We start from the raw sequence: 19,240 nt of genomic DNA, 5'->3' as shown, positions 1-19,240 counted from the left end.
ACTTGGATTGTACAGCTAGGCACAGAGCAAGCACTCACAAAGGGTAGGAGAATATGCTTAGAGACTTGGGGCTCCCCCTAAATTTAAGATGGGAGACATAATAGCTTGAAAATTACCATGATGCATTTTCACCCTAAACAATACGCTATTCTCTGAGCAACCACCCTTAGATTTTCATAGCATAGGACCCACAAGCTTCAAGTCTTAATGATAGCTAATTTTGTGATGGTCACCAAATACAAAATAAATTGTATCACATTGCAATTAACAGAGCAGAGTATGTCCTAATGAACATTTATCTCTCAACAAATATGAATGAAATAAAGAATCTAGACATTCACCTCATGATTTTGAGAACTTACTGTTTTCAAACCAGCTGCTATATTTGCTTACATAATGTAGGAAAATCTATTCAGTCTATCAATTAGATCATGTATATTTGCAATTTTGGTTAATTATTGAGGCTGGTACAATTGCAACATTTAAGAGGCATTTGGATGGGTATATGAATAGGAAGGATTTGGAGGGATATGGGCCGGGTGCTGGCAGGTGGGACTAGGTTGGGTTGGGATATCTGGTCAGCATGGACAGGTTGGACCAAAGCGTCTGTTTCCATGCTGTACATCTCTGACTTTATTTACACATCTTTGTTCCTGATCCTATTATTCTTACAAAAATGTACCAATCTTAGTCTTGGAAACTGGAAGTGTGGCACTGTCCTCAACCTTTAACACAGTGAGCTCCAGATTTCCACTAATCTCTGCATGAAATAATCTTTCCAGATTTGACTCAAATACCTATTGCTCTAGATTTTCCAGATGAAACACTGAGTCAGTATCTCACATATCCCTTAAATCATTTTAAACATTGTACGTACGTCATCCAATCTTCTAAAACAAGAAACCCTTCCTCATAATATAATCTTGAAACCTAGTTTCATTCTGGTGAATTTGGCTTTTCCAATTCTTAAATACAGCACTACCTTTTAAATCCTTTCTCAGGTTGTAAATGTCAATAGCTAGGCTAGCATTTATTGCCCATTCATAATTGTCCTCAAGATGGTAGAAAGTTGCCTTCTGTAATCCATGTAGGATAGAAGTTGCTGGAAGATGTATGTATACATAGATTTGATTAAGCAATATTAAAGGAAAGACAATTTCATTCCATGTCAGGATGGTGTCTGAATTATGCTCATTATTGTCCACAGATAGGCAAGGTCAGATGATTGCAACTCAAGACAAAAATATGCGATGCTTGACTGAGAAAGAAATGATGGAAACTTGCAAAAGATATTGAAATCAAATATCATACACATTAACGCTAAAGCAACCTGGCCCCACATGCATGTTAACATTTACACTTATTCCTGCATTCATTCATATCAGTACAAAATTACCAGATGGCACCCAGCTCATTACTAATGGATGATACTAATAATCCAATTATGTTGAATTACAGTTGTGGAAGGTCAACTGGGATTGATGTCCACTTTTCTCTGCAAAAGATTTAAACTGATTTAAGAGGGCAAAGGAATAAAGTTGATGTAGAATGGAATTTGAAGACCTCATATACCATCATTAGGAAATAAAAATCAGCATCTAGCCATTAAAGGTATTGTTTTCCTGAGAATGAGTGTTGGAAAAGCAACAATTTAGAGAACTGAGGTTCCATTCATTCACTTACAATTTGATACCATGTCTAAAATCAGCAATAATGTCCTTGAATTACTGCTTATAAAGTGTCAGTGGTTGGAAATAAATGACCAGAATCTCAGTCTCGAGTATTCTTTTGATTTGGTTCATTGTTAAATTGAAAAAGCTACTTCATTCATCAACCTCTCAAAACAAAAGAGAAAAATCACATGGCAGCACCATAATATCAAAGTAGCTTTTAACGAAGATGAATTTTATCTTTTAAAGGAACGCTGACTTGATTGAATAGTCCAAGGAATAATGGTTTGGAAACAAAAGAAGCTGAACTCAATACTGAGTCCACAAGACTGTAGAATTTCCAAGTGGAAAATGAGATGCTATTCTCCCAGCTTGTGCTGAGCCTCACTGGAGCACTGCAGCAAGCCTGAGAAAGAGATGTTGGCCAGGAGACATGGTGGCATGTTGAAGTAGCAGTTATCTGCTCAGTTACCTGCCACTTCAACACACTACCATGTGCCCTGATTCATACGTATGTTTCTCGGATGCTTCTGAGTAGCCTAAGAACATGTGAATTATTCACTATTCAGTATGATCATGGCTGATCATCTGAATCAACACCGCTTTCCCGATACATTCTCAGTGATGGGTTATTAAAAAAAGTAGAATCCCTACAGTGCGGAAGCAGGCTGCTTGGCCTATCAAGCCGACAATGACTCTCCAAAGAGCATCGCACTCAGACCTACCCCATCACTGTAACCCAGCATTCCCCGCAGCTAATTCACATCCTTGGACACTATGGGCAATTTAGCATGGCCAATCCATCTAACATGTACATCCTTGGACTATCAGAGGAATTCAGAACACAGAGGAACCCACACAGACACAAGGAGAATGTGCAAACTCCACACAGTGTCTCTGACGCTGTGAGGCAACAGTGTTAACCATTGAGCCACCATGCCACCCCATGTTATCCAGCAACTCTTTGGGATGAAGAGTTATAAAGATTGATAACTCTGAGTGAAGTAATTTTTTTTCTTCATCTAAATCATAAATGATTAACCCCTTATATTGAAGCCGAGTACCATGTTCTAGATTCCCCAATCAGGGAAATTAATCTCTTGAGGTCTTCCTTCTGAAGCTCCTTCAAAAGCTTCTATGTCTCAGCGAGCTCATCTCTTATACTTCTAATCTCCATAGAGTACTGGCTTAATCTACTCAGCCTTTCACCCAAGGAACCAATGCAAACTTTAAAATTAGCAACCTTCATGACAACCCAACAACTGGAACGCCTGTTTGAAACATGTTGGAGCAGACCACAAATCAAAACCAGAGAAAAGTCAGATAAGAACACTCTTCATCAATTACACAAGTGTATTTGACTCAAAATTAAACTGAATAAAACTCAGGAATGCTTCATGAAAATTGAAAAATCATCAAGAAATATGCAGGTTTCCGGTTAGTGAACAAATGCGATGAATGCTTTGAATCTTTTCCAGGTTTTCAACAAAATTTGTTAACACTCCTCAAGTTGTAGCAACTCTTAAAAATATTGTTGACTAAATGATCAAATTTGACTGCAGCTGGGATATGGTAATGCCAAAGGCCAGGACCCAATTTTGTAACTGTACACATGTCATAATCAGCAACAAAAGTCACTATATATGCAGATTTAGTGCCCATTACTTCACTGCCAGTGATGCGAGAGGTATGTTGCATCAAATAATAATGTCTAAAGATCATTGGCTTTTCCTTTGTCACTTTGCCACCTTGCTCTCAAATTGGTTGGTACTTCAATGGGGTCTTGGGTGAGGTGGCGAGCATAGACAACAAAACTGGGTGTGCATTGCTGGCAGGAGATTAGTGTAACATAATAACTATTTGAATCTATATTCAGTGCCGCTTGTCATAACGTTACCCGCTTTAATTAAGCTAAAACTACTCATACTTAGCTTAAATATATTGTATAGTCTACTCAATACTAAATAGCACCATTGCACTTCAAAACTATGCCTGGTTGTGTTATTCAAGGGCTCCCTTAAAACTAAATAAGGAATTTTGTCATGCTGTCTCTCAATTTAGGAATCAGCCAGTCATTAATCAATTAACCATGGGGGGGCCTGTACAGCAAAACTTAACTTAATGTAAAATACATGAACACAAACTCAAGGAATGCTAGCAGCCCCAGGCAATTAAACAAATGTAACTAAAGAAGCACCAAAATAATGGAGATAAATTGTTTATTCCCCACATATTTCCCATAGGGCACAAGTATCTGCAAGGGTTATTGTTGAGGAATGCATTGTTGAGGAATGTTCCACCGAGGAACAGTTTGGGATCTCGAAGTAGTAGAGCCAAGATCGAGGTCTCCCTCATAGTCTCAGTACAAATGTTTATTATACCAACGTAATTTCTATCTAGTTGCGAACATGCAATAAACTACATCTTATTTAAGACAGAAGTCTTATCTTGTTAGACTACCAGCTGGTTTTCCTCTATTATATTAGACTAATCACACCTGGTTGATCTCAACCAAGAAAGAGGATGGTGGCAGCAAATCTATCAGATGACCTTACAATATTATGATCTGTGTTGGGGATTCATCACAATCTGCTTTCTCTGTCATTTCAAGATCGTACATTCTCCTTTCAACAACTGCCAACTAAATAAAAATTAAAACACACAACTAAATATACATGCAAAACAATCAATATAGCACTCTATCGCTGAGGTAAACATTCCTACAACCAACAGATTCAATCAAAGCTCTGCTCTTCCACCACATGTAGCTTTGAATGGTGATGAATAATTAAGTTACTGCCGGGGGATGATCCACAAACTGACTGAAACCAGCATGCCAGTGCAAAAGATAAAGTTGAAGCATCTGTAACTTCTAGAAGTGCCAAGTTAGAGCTTCAATCAATATAATTCTACATGACATTACGGAAATAGCTGAAAGTACTGAATACAGGAAAGGCGATAGAGTCCCAATAAAATCATGATTGTGTTATTAAGACAAGTACAGGTACAACTCTGACATCCACTGAACAAAATGGAAAAGTTCCCATTTATGAAGATAGTTAAATGCTTGCATGGATGAATTATAGTTATCTAAATTTAGTGCCAAATGAAGCATGGGTCTTTAATTAACAACAATTCAGCAGTAATTCTCAATCAAATTTAGAGATTTAAGAGGCAAATTTTCATCTTAACTGCAATGCAACTGGTGGGCGTAGAGAGAAAAATCATGGTGAAGATAGCTTGAGAGAATCACCAGAATTCCCTTGAGTATATGGTCAAGGAAAGAAAATATACTGGGTTCTGTTAACAGCCTCAAACCTTCCATCACTAGATTGAGCTCCAACAACTGAAGCCTAAAATCTTGGCAATAATAGCAAATATCTACTCATGGAGTTTATGAAAGTGAATATCCCACAAAAGGTTGCTCTTTTGAAATTATGAAACAATATTGTTCACGTTGTGATGAGCTTTACACTGCATTAAGACTATGTTATATACAAAATGGGTGGATACGAAGGGAACAAAGACTGCGGCATGGTGGCTCAGTGGTTAGCACTGCTGCCTCACAGCGCCAGGGACCCAGGATCAATTCCAGCCTAGGGCCACTGTCTGTGTGGAGTTTGCACATTCTCCCCGTGTCTTTGTGGATTTCCTGCCACAGTCCAAAGATGTGTAGGTTAGGTGAATTGGCCATGCTAAATTGCCCATAGTGTTCAGGGATATGTAGGTTAGTTGCATTAGTCAGCGGCGAATATAGAATAACAAGGTAGGGGAATGGGTCTGCATGGGTTGCTCTTCGGAGGGTTGGTGTAGACTTGTTGGGTCAAATGGCCTATTTTCACACTGTAGAGATTCTATGAAGATTTTATGTGAAACATAAGTCAAAAAGCTATTCTTTATGAATGGTTTTGAAAAATGTTATCTGTATCCTATGGAGGTCACATTCCTTGTCCCCATTTCTGATCTTATGGTGAAGGGAAGGAGATTGCTGAAGCCAAAGAATGTTAGAACACTAGCCTGAGGAACTCCTACAGCAATGGCCTGGGGCTGAGGTGATTGGTCTCCAAAAACCACAAACATCTTCTTTTCTGTTAGGTATGAATCCAACATATAACTCTTTGGATCTTTCTCCCGGATTCCCAATGATTCCAGGGGCTTTGTCATGCCACAGTCAGTGAAGTAGTGCCTTGATCTGAAAAGCAGGAGTGACCGACCTCACCTTTGGAATTCAGCTCTTTTGTTCACCTTTGACCAAGACTACAACACAATTTAAGGACCATTGACCCAAACAGAGCAGCAATTATTATGCCATCAGTCTTGTGAGATTGCACTATTGATAACACCTTCCAGCACTTGCTGATGATTAAGAGTAGAACGATATGATGTTAATTGGATGGATTGAATTTTTCTTTATCCAGACAGGAAACACCTGTGAAATTTTCAACATTGTTGGATAGATGCCAGTATTGCTACTGTTTTGCAATAGATGGTGGAACAGTACACAATCTCAGTATCACAATAGATATTTTGTCAGGACCCATAACTTTGCTGCATCTTGATATCAAATACGAGTGTATTGAATTGATTCAATGTATTAACTAGCATCTATGATGCTGGGACCCTCAGAAAGACTCTTTCAATCAAATTGACTGAGTTCAAAATTAGTTTAGAAACATATACTCTCATCAATTACATTACAATACATTTTCTGAATGATGTCAGTATTCCAAATAATAATTGCTTCAGTTTATAGTGATAACTGACTTTTTGATATACTTATTGCAATAACTGGTAATTGCAGTTTAATTTGATGTCTGCCTGAGATTGCACAAGTACAGAATATCATATAATAAATCTCCCGTACCCATGAAATCACAAATTTGCTTACCCACAAAACTAAACATCCATGGACAACAATCATGTGAGTGATTTTAATCTATTTTTAACCAGTTAAAATGAATGTCATCATCATAGGCATTCTCAGGGACAGAACCCTCACAGATAAGAAGGAATGACTGTACCTTTGATCAGTGTTTCTGACATTTGTTTATTGTCATTGATCACTCGTCTTGGAAAGGGCTCTGTAGCAATTTGAGCAGGATCCATCTGCAAGGTGAAGAAACCTTCTAGTCCTAGGTACTGGCCAACATCAATATCTTGGCAATGGGCGATCTTAAGCAATTCCTAAGATATTGCAAAAACATTTATGTTACATTATAAAAATGTAAAAGTTTTAGAACAATCACGTCAGTGCCATGAATCTATTCTAAACTCATTAACCTGCAATGTAACCAGCAATCATCAATTACTTTGTAATTCGATCTATGTAAGCACTGGCCATTTACTCATAATGGTACATCATATAGGTAGTAATATTTTTAAAGTGTAAGTCATAAAAAGTGAATGTTGTTTTCTATTGTCAAATATTTACCTGAGATATACAAATTGTAGCACAGGAAATGCTGTTGCATAGATATATTCTGTTCAAGTTTTTGTTTTGCACCAATTGGATCAATTTGCTAAAATACAGCTGAACAGTTAAAAAGAATGAAGGAATTAAATGTAAACAACGCTAGCCAATTAACTCATTTAACATTAATGCACTGGCAATGCCTCAACCAGTCAGGACTCACTCGCTGACCAATCAGCAATTTTCTTTCATACAATATAATTGTTGGTTCCCCCCCACCTTCAGCTGGTAAAGGAAAAGAGGAGTAAAAATTCCTAGAGTAGAGGACAATTTTCTTCAGTATATGTTTCCAGTCTGAAGAGAAATAAATCATTGCTTCTTGGGAAGGAGATGGACTAAATATCAGTAGAAGAACATTTAGGTGATAATAATCATTACCTAAGGCGAATGTTGACCATGGTAAGGATGATGCAGAGCAAGAATAATTAATTTGTGGCAAGAATGAATCATAGCATAGGTAAATTGGAATCAAAAGAATGGCAGTTTGGTCAAGGTAATGCTCACATCAAGAAGAAAGGTAGAGAGAGTAAACCCAGAACTCACTGGATAACGGAAGAGATAGAGATTAAGAGGAAGCAGAAATAATGTGCTTATAACATGTTAGATGGATAATACAACCAAGAGCCCAGGCTAAATATATAATGTTTGTAATGGAACTGAAAAAGCAAATAAGACAAGCAATGTACGAGAGGAGCAATTGTCAGTGAAAAGAAAGAAATCCAGAATTCTTCTACAGTCATATCAAGGTCTTTGATGGCCAAAAGAGGAAATTTAGGCATGGAGACAGAGGGCTTAGCTCAGGTGTTAATTGAATATTTTTTGCATGTCTTTAACCTAAAGGAATTTGCTAACAAGATCATTTTGAAAGAGGAGGCAGTTTATTGAAGAGTATGGTTAAAAGAGATAAGGGGAGTAGTACTAAATAGGCACTCTATACGTAAACTTGAAAACAGGCCAGAATTAAATGAGATGCATCTGAGGGTACTGACAGAGTTACAATGGAAATTTCAGGATGCTGGCCATAACATTTCAATGTTCCCTTGACATTCATCTGGTGTCAAAGAATGACAGAACTGCAAATGTTACACACTTGTTTACAAGTCAGATGTCAAGATAAGTCCAACAACTACAAATTAGTCACTTTAATTTTGGAGGTGGAGAAGCTTCTATAGAAATAGAAATTTAGGAAAAAATTAATAGACACTTGAATAATTAAGGAAAGACAGCGTGGATTTATTGACTTCTTAAGTTGATATGTGCTTATGTAAAAAAAAATGAATGGTAGCAACATGAATACAAATTTGTCTGAGTGACAGGAAACAAAGTCATGGTTATTGATTGTTTTACAAAGTTGAGGAATGTTGATACTTGAATTCCCCAGGTTTGGTGCCAGGATCTTGATATATGCTGTCTTAAATCTTGGTCTGCAGATTACAATTCAAAATTTGTGGGTATTCCAAAATTTGAAAGTATTATGAACAGTGAAGGCGATCGTATGAAATTTTAAAACACATACAGTTTGGTGAAATGGACAGAAATATGGCAAATAAAAATTAATTCAGTAAAGTGTGAAGTGATGCATTTTGGCAGGATGAATGTAGAGGGACGTTAGTAAGAAAATTGTCCAAGTCATTGAAGGGAACAGGACAGAAGAGGAAATGACTAATAAATCATTTAGTATCCTAGGCTTTGTTAATGAAGGACAGAGTGGGCAAAATCAAGGAAATTACATTCAATTTTTTTTTTGTTCAAAGCAATGGTTAGAACTAGTATAGTGTGTCCAGTTCTAGAAATCATGTTTTACGAAGGATTAAAGGCTTCACAAGATAAGATTCACAAGTTGGTTCCAGGAAGTGAAGAACTTCAGTTACATTAGTAATGTAATTTTGACAGGCAAGCCTACAGCAGAACTTGGATAAAATTCTGGTTTGGGTCATAAGTGTTAGGTAACGATTATCTCATACAAGAAATCTTCCAAATGTTTTTTTTAAAAACTACAAAGTGGAGATCCAAGGAGAAATTAAGCGACATTAACTCCCTCAGCTCATTAAGTTTAATGTTTCCAAAATACCTTATATGATTTGCATAATTCAACTCTTTATGGCTGAAATTCTGAGGCATGGCTTGAATTTGGTATTTGTTCCACAAAAGAAAGAAAGAAAATTCCAAAGTTGCATTTCAATACTAATCTGAATTATGCTGACAATAAAAAGACAGGGCATTCTCCACATAAATCTACCACCAAAGACCACTGCAATATTTCTTTCCACTGCAGATCTTCAAGATCCATGCGAGGCAGCATCCAAACTGAAGCCAATGCATCAGAATGCTGACTGGAACATGCAGAAACTTCCAGCAGCTATATGGCCACACAGCTTCAAGAGAACATTTCTTCCTACCCTCTTCATCTAACCCTGAGTAAATCCTTTTATTATTTTTTGCCTTCTGTGCAGATTTAGCTTCCCCTTAAATTCATGCATTTACTTTGACTAGGTCTCATGGAAATGAATTCCACATTCAAAACGCTCTGGAGAAATTTTTTCTGAATTCACTGAGTACAAAAAGTGGTACCTCTCACTATCTACTGAAGTTATAGTCATTCTGCTCATGTATTAATGTGTTCCTATATCTTGTCTCATCCCACAATTTGATGGCATCGACAATTTTCCTTTTAAAATGAGGCTAGAATTCAAATTGTTTACATAAACAGTGAACAACAGTGGCCCTGGCACAGTTCCTTGTGAAACACCATTTTCCATTATTTACCAAGTAAGAGAAATTTCTGCTCAATTCTACAAATTAAAATTGCAATATTTCCACCTGAATACTGTTCTATGCATTCTGTGGATATCAGATCCATGCACCCTAAAGATCGACAGCAAATGCTCTCAATGGTATTTTGGAAACTCTCACATTAAATTGAACATTATCCAGATTCCAAGAGATAATTAAAGCAGTATTAATCTTTATTTATCCAATAGATATCATCATCATCAGTAATCTTTAAAGAAAAATTGTATTTTATCTACATCAGGTAAAATAATTATACACATCCGAAAATCTGGAGCTGCTAGATTTTGCCTTCAGAAAGACTATGACTTAGATCTTCCAAATGATAGATCATTGATACAACAATGTTCCCTGAAAGATTAGCTACAGGATTGCTCAGCAGGCCTGACACAATGACTACTCAGGGATTATCTAGCAAGTTTAAAAGTCCGAAGGACAATTTCCCAATGCCTGGAATGCTCCAAAAAAGTCTAAAACTGAGTTAGAATTGCAGACCTCTAAAGGTTTCAACTCATCTAAATATTTACCCAGGAAAAGATGAGATTAAAACCTGCTCTAACAATTAGGGAACCATTAAATATTCCCTCCCAACACCACTGACCTACCACCTTCTCAATCACTTACTTATCCTTCATCTTACCCCCTTTGCTTGTCAAAGTTCCTTTGGAAAATTTAAACCCTGGAATACTGCATGTGGAGTGTAGTTTAGATCAATGCGAGGTGCTGCATTTTGGGAAAGCAAATCTTAGCAGGACTTACACACTTAACGGTAAGGTCCTCGGGAGTGTTGCTGAACAAAGAGACCTTGGAGTGCAGGTTCATAGCTCCTTGAAAGTAGAGTTGCAAGTAGATAGGATAGTGAAGAAGGGCTTGATCTGCTTTCCTTTATTGGTCAGAATACTGAGTACTGGAGTTGGGAGGTCATGTTGCAGCTGTACAGGACATTGGTTAGGCCACTTTTGGAATACTGCGTGCAATTCTAGTCTCCTTCCTATCAGGAAGATGTTGTGAAACTTGAAAGGGTTCAGAAAAGATTTACAAGGATGTTGCCAGGGTTGGAGGATTTGAGCTAAAAGGGAGAGGTTGAATAGGCTGGGGCTGTTTTCCCTGGAGCATCGGAGACTGAGGGGTGATCTTAGAGATTTATAAAATCATGAAGGGCATAGATAGGATAAATAAACAAAGTCTCTTCCCTGGGGTGGGCATAGAGGGCATAGGTTTAGGGTGAGAGGGGAAAGATATAAGAGAGACCTAAGGGGCAACTTCTTCACGCAGAGGGTGGTACGTGTATGGAATGAGCTGCCAAAGGAAGTGGTGGAGGCTTGCACGATACAAGATTTAAAAGGCATTTGGATGGGTATATGAAAAGGAAGGGTTTGGAGCGATATGGGCTGGGTGCTGGTAGGTGGGACTAGATTGGGTTGGGATATCTGGTTGGTATGGACAGGTTGGACCGAAGGTCTGTTTCCGTGCTATACATCTCTATGACTCAAAAAGAATGATAAAACAGCTAATTGTAAAAAATTACCTAATAGGGAATTAAAAAAGAAAACGAAACACATACATTCTTAAGCCTTTTACAAATTTAGGACCACTTCTTGAGGTGCCTTATAACTGTCTGAAAAATCTAGAAATGTTCATTGCCGACTAAATATATTTTTGAAACTATTAGGGAGAGGGGTATATTATAATTGAGTGAGAGCAGACGTGGCATGAATAAGCACAGGAGATTTATTTGAGCAGGATTCTAAGGAATGCTGTACAGATTGCACATTTTTCTGTTTTGTGGAAGTTATTACGGACTAATACTGTCATCAATTGTGACCACTAGAGTACACATGAGGATAGAACAAAATAAATAAAACAAAGATCCCTGTATAATAGCTACAAAACAAAATCAATATGTTTTTCTAATTTATGAAGTCAGGGTAAGAAGATGACAGCATGTCAAATGTAACACACTGAAAAGGTTAGGTAGAAACTTAAGATGGAACAAGCATTGTTTTATCTTTAGATTATAACACAGAGGTTAGCAAGACACATGTTATACAACATTTGACCATTGCTCTTGCACTAGTTTTTCAAATAGAGCTATTTGCTCAATACCGATTTTCTTTTTCCCTGGATGTTTTGTGGTTTTTTTCATATGTTACAATTAAGCTGAATAAATTTATTAAGTTCATTTCAATAAACACACAATAAAATCCATGTTCTAATAACCTTTCATTCAAGGATCACTTGATTAATAATGTTGAATCTGCATCTCCAATTCACCAGCACAGGAAACAATCTCTCACTACTTGTCCTATAAAAAACATTTGAAACCTTCATTGTAGAGATTTTCTTCTTTGCTTCAATGCGGAAACTTTTTTTTATTGCATCTTTCTGAATGAAGCCTCTTATGATGGCATTGTTCTAATGAATGTTTTGCATTATTTTCAAAGTTAAGAATGTGTGCTATGGAATGTGCAGAAATGCATGCACTATTCTAACTTTAACATCACTGATACCTTATACAAATCACTGATACCTTATACATACCCTATCCTTATTATTCACAGCACATCTACAAAGCCCAAAACCTCATTTTACTTATTTATGGTCTTTCTTGATATAAACACAGCTTCTATGTATATGAAGTCTTGGAATTCTTGTCTTCTTATTGCTGTGCACTTTTCTCTAAAATATATGTCACATCTGCCTTCATCAAATTGCTAATGATGCACCTTCTGTTGAAGCATCTATATCCTTCTTTGTACTCCTCAATTTGATGTCAAGCTTTGATACTATTTCATTTCTATGTATGCCTTGCTGATTTAAATCAACTAAAATGAAAATAGAGTCTAGCAAAGTTATCGGGGAACAGAATTCACATCCTCTCAATTCAAAGTTCATCCACTTAAACTTGCTATTACTTTGTCTTCTTGCCAGATCTCTATGTAACTTGGCTTGTTTTAATATCACTTGGCTTAAATATTTATAAGCATCTTACTTATCATTTGCTCTGAGTTATTCCTCACGTTTGCAATAATGGAGCAATATTCCTAATATCTGAGCAGCATTGTGGATTGAAACCATGTGTGGAAAAAAAAATCAACTTAGCTGTGCAATATTTCATAAAGAGACCAACTCTATTATATTTAGCTGTTTAGTTTAACATTTAAACACAGAAAATTTGTGTTACAGATTAAGGGACTGCTCTATTACAGTACAAGATTTTGTTTTAAAAAGTGATAAACTCTTACATCAGATGGCTTTACAGTGAGGCTAATGTTCTTGCTTTCTTCCAAATTGTCAATCTGCAGGTTATGGTCAAATTCCTCAGCAACATTCAATGTAGAAACAGAGTCCTCAACTGCAATATTTGACACTGATGAAATCTTTTGAGCTGGCAATATAGAAGTGATACCATTTGTTCTATCAAAGCTTTGGCTGACAAATTTGTGACTCCTGTATGAATTATTACCACAATCAGGAGAGACTGTGTCTGTTGTTCCACCACAATGATTTTCTTTCATTAGTCCAATCTGAGGCAAAGATGTCTTACTGTTTGTAATTGAATCTTTCTGGTCCATTGAAGAATCTGTAGAGGTAGGAGAAAAACCTTGACCATCATTTGGGAAAAAATGAGAGACATATATTAAATTGACAATGCAAAGTGCCATAAAGACAAAATTTCAACTTTTGAGATAATGAAAAAGAACTAAATTTCTGCAAAAGTTCTGCAAAAATCGTAGAGTAAGTAACTTTTAAAACTTGGTACCAAAGAAAGATGTTTAAAATGTAAAAGTTGTGTCACTCTCCATGGATACTGTATGCGCTTCTGAGTATTTCAAGTATCTTATTTCAATTTTCTAATGTCTGCAGTATTTTAGTCAAAAAGGAAAACATACTTATGCATCAGATTAACATCAACTTTGCCAATATCAAATTGTATTAAATATTTTGACACTGCACAGCTGATGTATGAATGACAATATAATTTTCTTCAGTCACGCTTGAAACTATACACTAAGAAAAAACATCAATAATCAGGGTTTACAAATTAAAAATGAAAAGAAATGTAGGTGGGCATTGGCTTTAACAGAGGTTGAAAGGTTGCACGGTTGAGGAATTGGCTACTGGAAGAGGGAGGACCACGACCAAAGGTCATTAGCTGGAAGGAAATTTCAAGAGCAAAACAAAAAATTAAGAATTACAACAGTTGAATACTTCACCAACATGAAAAAAGTATGTGACCATTTGTTTTCTCTTTTCTCATCAAGTCAGGAGACAGTGTATACTACTTAAGAAATGTTTTTACTGCTATTTATGTATCCTGATGTGAAAAATCTGTTGTCAGTCATTGACAATCAATTCTGCCCTGAAATACACAAGTCCTTTGTATAGAAAATATTGTAATTAATCTATATGAGTTAACACCATCATATTCGTGGTTAACAGTAAATATATATTGCCCGAAGAAGTGTCCCTAGGCCTGAGCTAGGAGGCCTGGGAACAGTACCTAACTGCTTCAGATATGTATAATAATAGTTCTGAAGAGGTTGATTAGAAACTTTCTATATTGGTCAGGATATTACAGCCATAATGGCCCAAATTGTCATTTTTACAGTGTAGATGGGAGTTGCGCGTCAGAATACTGCAGAATCCCCATCATAGCAAACTCCAAGGGAATTGTTCAGGCGATTGAAGATATAAATGGGCAATTCCCCTGTGTTGCAACCTTCCAAAAGTATCCATTAAGATCACGGAATTTAGAGAGCTCCACTGCAATTAATAGCTATCCAGGAAAGGTTAGCCAATTAAACACTTAATCTAACTCCTGGGAAAACTATTAAACTGACTGCCCAATGTAGAACACACATCCAGCTACACCTCCTGAGACCTAACACTGCCACCCTGCCTCCTCCTACCACCGTACAAATACAACTTGGACCTGATATACACAATCGACTGCATCCCATCATACCTCCATCTCCTGTTCCAGAGCAGACACTCTTGTCCTCCATCGGAACTGACAGCCTCCTTCTCTGCTGCTGGACTCAAGACCACCTTCTCCCCAGGAATCTGACACAATCCCTCCTGCTGTAGCATATACTTCCCAACTACCTTGACCTAATCTAAACAATCACTTAGCTGCCAGTCTACCCATCTAATGCCTGGCACCCCACTCGAAGGTGATACTTACCTCACATACTTTTCAAAGTGGCTTCCTGTGCTGACAAACATTCATATTATCAAATACCACAACTACTGCTCTAGGAAAAGGGGCATGGTTTGCCAACCACCCACAAGTAACCTGCATGACAATGAAATATATTTAAGGTATCCTACAGTTTCTATATGACCACAACTCATTGTAGCAGAAGCAGGGCACTCAGCCAATCAAGTCTGCTTCACCATTCAATGAGATCATGGCTGATCTGATAACTCTCAACTCCACTTCCTAGGCTTTACCCCATAAGCTTTGATTCCTAGACAGATTTTTAATCTGTAAATCTCAGCCTTGAAATACACAATGTCCCAGCCTCAACAGCCCTCTGTGGTAAAGAATTCCTCAATTTCTAAAATCCTCAGGGATGAAATTCCTCTCATCGATTTTAAATGTGCAAATCCTTATTCTGAAATGATGCCCTCTGGACCTAGACCCTCCCACAAGGGGAAACAACATTTCAAATCCACCCCATCAAGTCTTCTAAGAATCATGCATCTTTCAATAAGATCCTTCATTATTCATTTTTCTATATTCCAACGAGTGCAGTCCAAATCTACTCATCTCTCTGGATTACCTACCATTCCAATATATGTATCATCAGAGAAGGAGCCCAAAATTGTTTACATTATTCCAGATGTGAACTGACTATATGTGCCTTGTATATTCTTAGCAAAACATATAACACCTTCAAAACAAAACCTAAAATTCCAGTTGCCATTCCTATTACCTGCTAAACTTGAATGGTAGTGTTGAGATTAATTAATATTCAGCTCCTCTATTCTTCCTGCCAACGTGTAAAATCTCATCTTTTTCTACATTATATCGTTGACATCTGCTTTTTTTCACAAATCCAGATGATGCATTTTCTGTACAACAGCAGTAGCTTTATTATTGGACAGCCGACGAGAGATTCAAAGCATCTCTAAAGTAGCTGAGTGCCTACTTGTAGTGACTCTTCTTCACAAATCTCTGCCTTACACACAGAGGCAGTATATTTTATAGAAATTGAACAAAGACTTATCAGTCACCGGGATGATTGTCATCATATAATTTAAAGTAAATAATTATGAACTTTCAAAACCCGATGAATGTCAATGTCCTGTAACAACGTGTGAATAGACTATAGAAATCGATTATCGTATCTTACATGATTGTGTGTTGATGGAAAGGAATTAAAAACAGAAAGGCTTTGCCTGCTATCAATGGGGAACTCATATACCTATGCGAATATGGAGGAGAAGTAAATGGAGGATTCACATACCTATGTTAATATGGAGGGGAAGTGAATTGGGATTTACATACCTAAGCTAATATGGAGGGGAAATAAGACAATGGGAGAGGGAGGTAGTTAACTGGGTTGGGCCAGGGCTATTAGTCCTGTCTGGAAAGGACAAAGGTCTTGTCTAGGCTTAATTGTGTGGAATGGCTTACTTGTGTGGATTGAAAGAGTACAGGCTTTCAGTTGCTATTGCACTAAGTCCTTTGGTAGTGGGACTTTTAACCCTACAGTCCCCAATGTGCCCTGAAAGAGAAGTAAACATGGAACTGACCCCTCTGTGACATCTTAACTTCCTCAATATTACACCAAACAAACTCTTATTACCTGTCCATATCCCTCTGCAGACACTTTGTGTGTCATCTTCATTCACAATTAGGTGTCCACAACTCTTTTCTCATCCAAGCTTTCAATATGCATTGTAAATAACTGTGGCCCCAGCGCTGATCCATGCAGCATACCAGTAGTTACAGATTGCCAACGTGAAAATACCGACTTATCTCAATTCTCTCCCTCTGTTAGTTAGCCATACTTTACCCATATTAATGTACCACCTCCAGCACCATGAACTCTTATCTTATTAAGTAGCCCAATAGGAGGCATCTTATCAGACACTTTCTGAAAATCCAAATATATTACATCCATTACTCTCCTTTATCAATCCTGATTGTTACCACCTCTAAAAATTCTAGTAAGTTTCAGGTACGATTTCCCCTTCATGGACCCGTTCTGACTCTATTTGATCATAGTATGTATTTCTAAATGGTCTTCTATTACATTCTTTGTAAGGAACACTAATATTTTCCTAATAACAGATGTGATGCTAACTGGCCTATAGTTTCCAGAATTTTGTCTCCTCTTTTTAGTTAAATGTGTTACATTGTCTTGTGAAGAAAATAGCCAATCTGTTCATTTCAGATATCAGTCTAGTCAACATTCTTGGAACTGCCTCCAATGCATTAGCATTCTTCCTAAGTATGGTGACAAGTACATAGTACTCCAAATAGGTTAGTCTTTAACAAGCCCTTCTCTTTTAGATTGCTCAATGTTTCTCCCACCATCTACAATGTTTAAGTGAGGTAAGTGATAGAATATTATCCTGGAGGAGTGCTGCTACAATTATACTATTGTGCCATAAGGTTTACTATCCTTTTTTCCACTACTAGGAATCCTATACCTGAAAAATGTTCAATCAATGCACAAAGAAACTTTGCAAGGTTACTTTACTTCAATACCTCTTCCCTATGATTTCTACCAACTAGAAGGACAAGGGCAACAATGCTAATTCAAGCCCATGTATCTCTAACTTATTGTACTGACAAGTGCGCCAACTGAAGATTAAACTTTGAATGTCCAAAAGCCCATCTGATTCACTAATGTCCTTTATAGGCAGAAATCCATCATCCTTACCTGGTCTGGTCAATACTTGACTCCAAACCCACATCAAAGCAAATAAATCTCAACTGTCCACTGAAAAAGCTTACAGAACCACTCAGTTTAAAGGTAATTAGGAACGGGCAACAAATGCTGGCAAGGCTCATATCCTATGAAAAAGACTGAAGCAGAAACCAGTACAAAGCAGTAGTGAATGGCATCCACCAATTCTCAAGACAAATGACTAAAAACTGCAAACGGATCTTTCACAGATTGAACATACTACAACAACTATCACATAAAATTCAGATTATGCTATTTCCAAAGGTTTTGCTGTCATATTAAATTCACTGTACCAAAGAAACAATGAACATGAATCAATATCGAATTTGTTTTCCAGAGCCATGTCTGGATGTTTGAAATGTGGATTTAATTCTTAGTTTGATTCAAAATAAAATATATCAACATGCCACACTTTTCAATGTTGCAGCTTCAAAACTATTTAGAATGTTCCCAGTTAAAGCAATCATTATAGAACACATTCCTCTCTAAATTTGACCAATATTAAGCCAATGTTCGACCTAAAGTTTCAAAGTTCAATTTATTGTTTTGATCAATCTCAGTTTGAATTTATTCCAACGAGCTAACATTTTAAAGCCTCGTCCAAGTTTGGGAAAGTGTCAAGTACTGTTAAAAATATTGTTAAAGAATATTCACGCCTGCAAATGTTGAACAAATAACTAAAAATATTTCACTGTATTACCTGAGCTTTTCTCCATAGCAAAATAACATTTTAAATTCTAACAGAATATTTACTGATATTGTGTACATTGCAAAGCTGTATGAAAGTTTACACATGTCAACATCCTTGACATTAAAATCTCCAGTCAAATCACATTTCATTCAACTGACCAATCTTAGATGTTCACTTTATTAAAAGCATTCTAGAAATCCAAGAACAGCACATCCAAAAGTTCTCCTATACCCTTACTGTTTGTTAATTTCTCAAAAAACTCCCAAGTTAGTTAAACATGATCACCCTTTCATAAAACCACATTGCTTAAACATCTACTTAGCTAAACTGAGATATTCCAAGTTCCCATCATATCCTCCTAAATAAGAGATTCCACATTTTTCTTATAACAAAGGTTCAGCTAATAGTCTATGATTTCCTGCTTTCTGTCTCCCCCTCTTTCTTGAATAGAGCTTCTCCTGCACTATTTGTCAGGGCTCCCCAGTGCCACACTTGATCAAAGGCTGCCTTAACATCAAGGGTGGGCATTCTTAACTCTATTTCTGGAATTCATCCTTTTTGCATATTACACAAAGGTGGTAAGGTCTTCTTAAAACCAAACTGAGCATTGGTTTGAAATCACTGCTTGATAGCATTGTCAATAACACTTTTACATTACTTACAGGCCTAACTTCTGCTCTGAACAATGTAC

General features: G+C 36.9%; 1 protein-coding gene across 4 annotated transcripts in view; it reads right to left on the bottom strand.

The window, feature by feature from the left end:
* zbbx (zinc finger, B-box domain containing) overlaps positions 1–19,240 on the bottom strand; it is a 105,338-nt gene that overhangs the window by 23,948 nt on the left and 62,150 nt on the right. For all 4 annotated transcript variants that reach the window (XM_072572682.1, XM_072572685.1, XM_072572684.1 and 1 more), the window contains 2 exons: positions 13,176–13,513; positions 6,692–6,854 (listed from right to left, as the gene is read on the bottom strand). In XM_072572682.1, coding sequence (XP_072428783.1) covers positions 6,692–6,854; positions 13,176–13,513 — 501 coding nt within the window. The remainder of the gene's footprint in view (positions 1–6,691; positions 6,855–13,175; positions 13,514–19,240) is intronic.

This window comes from Chiloscyllium punctatum, chromosome 6 (assembly GCF_047496795.1).
Source record: "Chiloscyllium punctatum isolate Juve2018m chromosome 6, sChiPun1.3, whole genome shotgun sequence".
NCBI classification, from domain to species: domain Eukaryota; kingdom Metazoa; phylum Chordata; class Chondrichthyes; order Orectolobiformes; family Hemiscylliidae; genus Chiloscyllium; species Chiloscyllium punctatum.
Note: the sequence above shows the minus strand (reverse complement) of the source record. Positions and strands in the feature narration are given on the sequence as shown.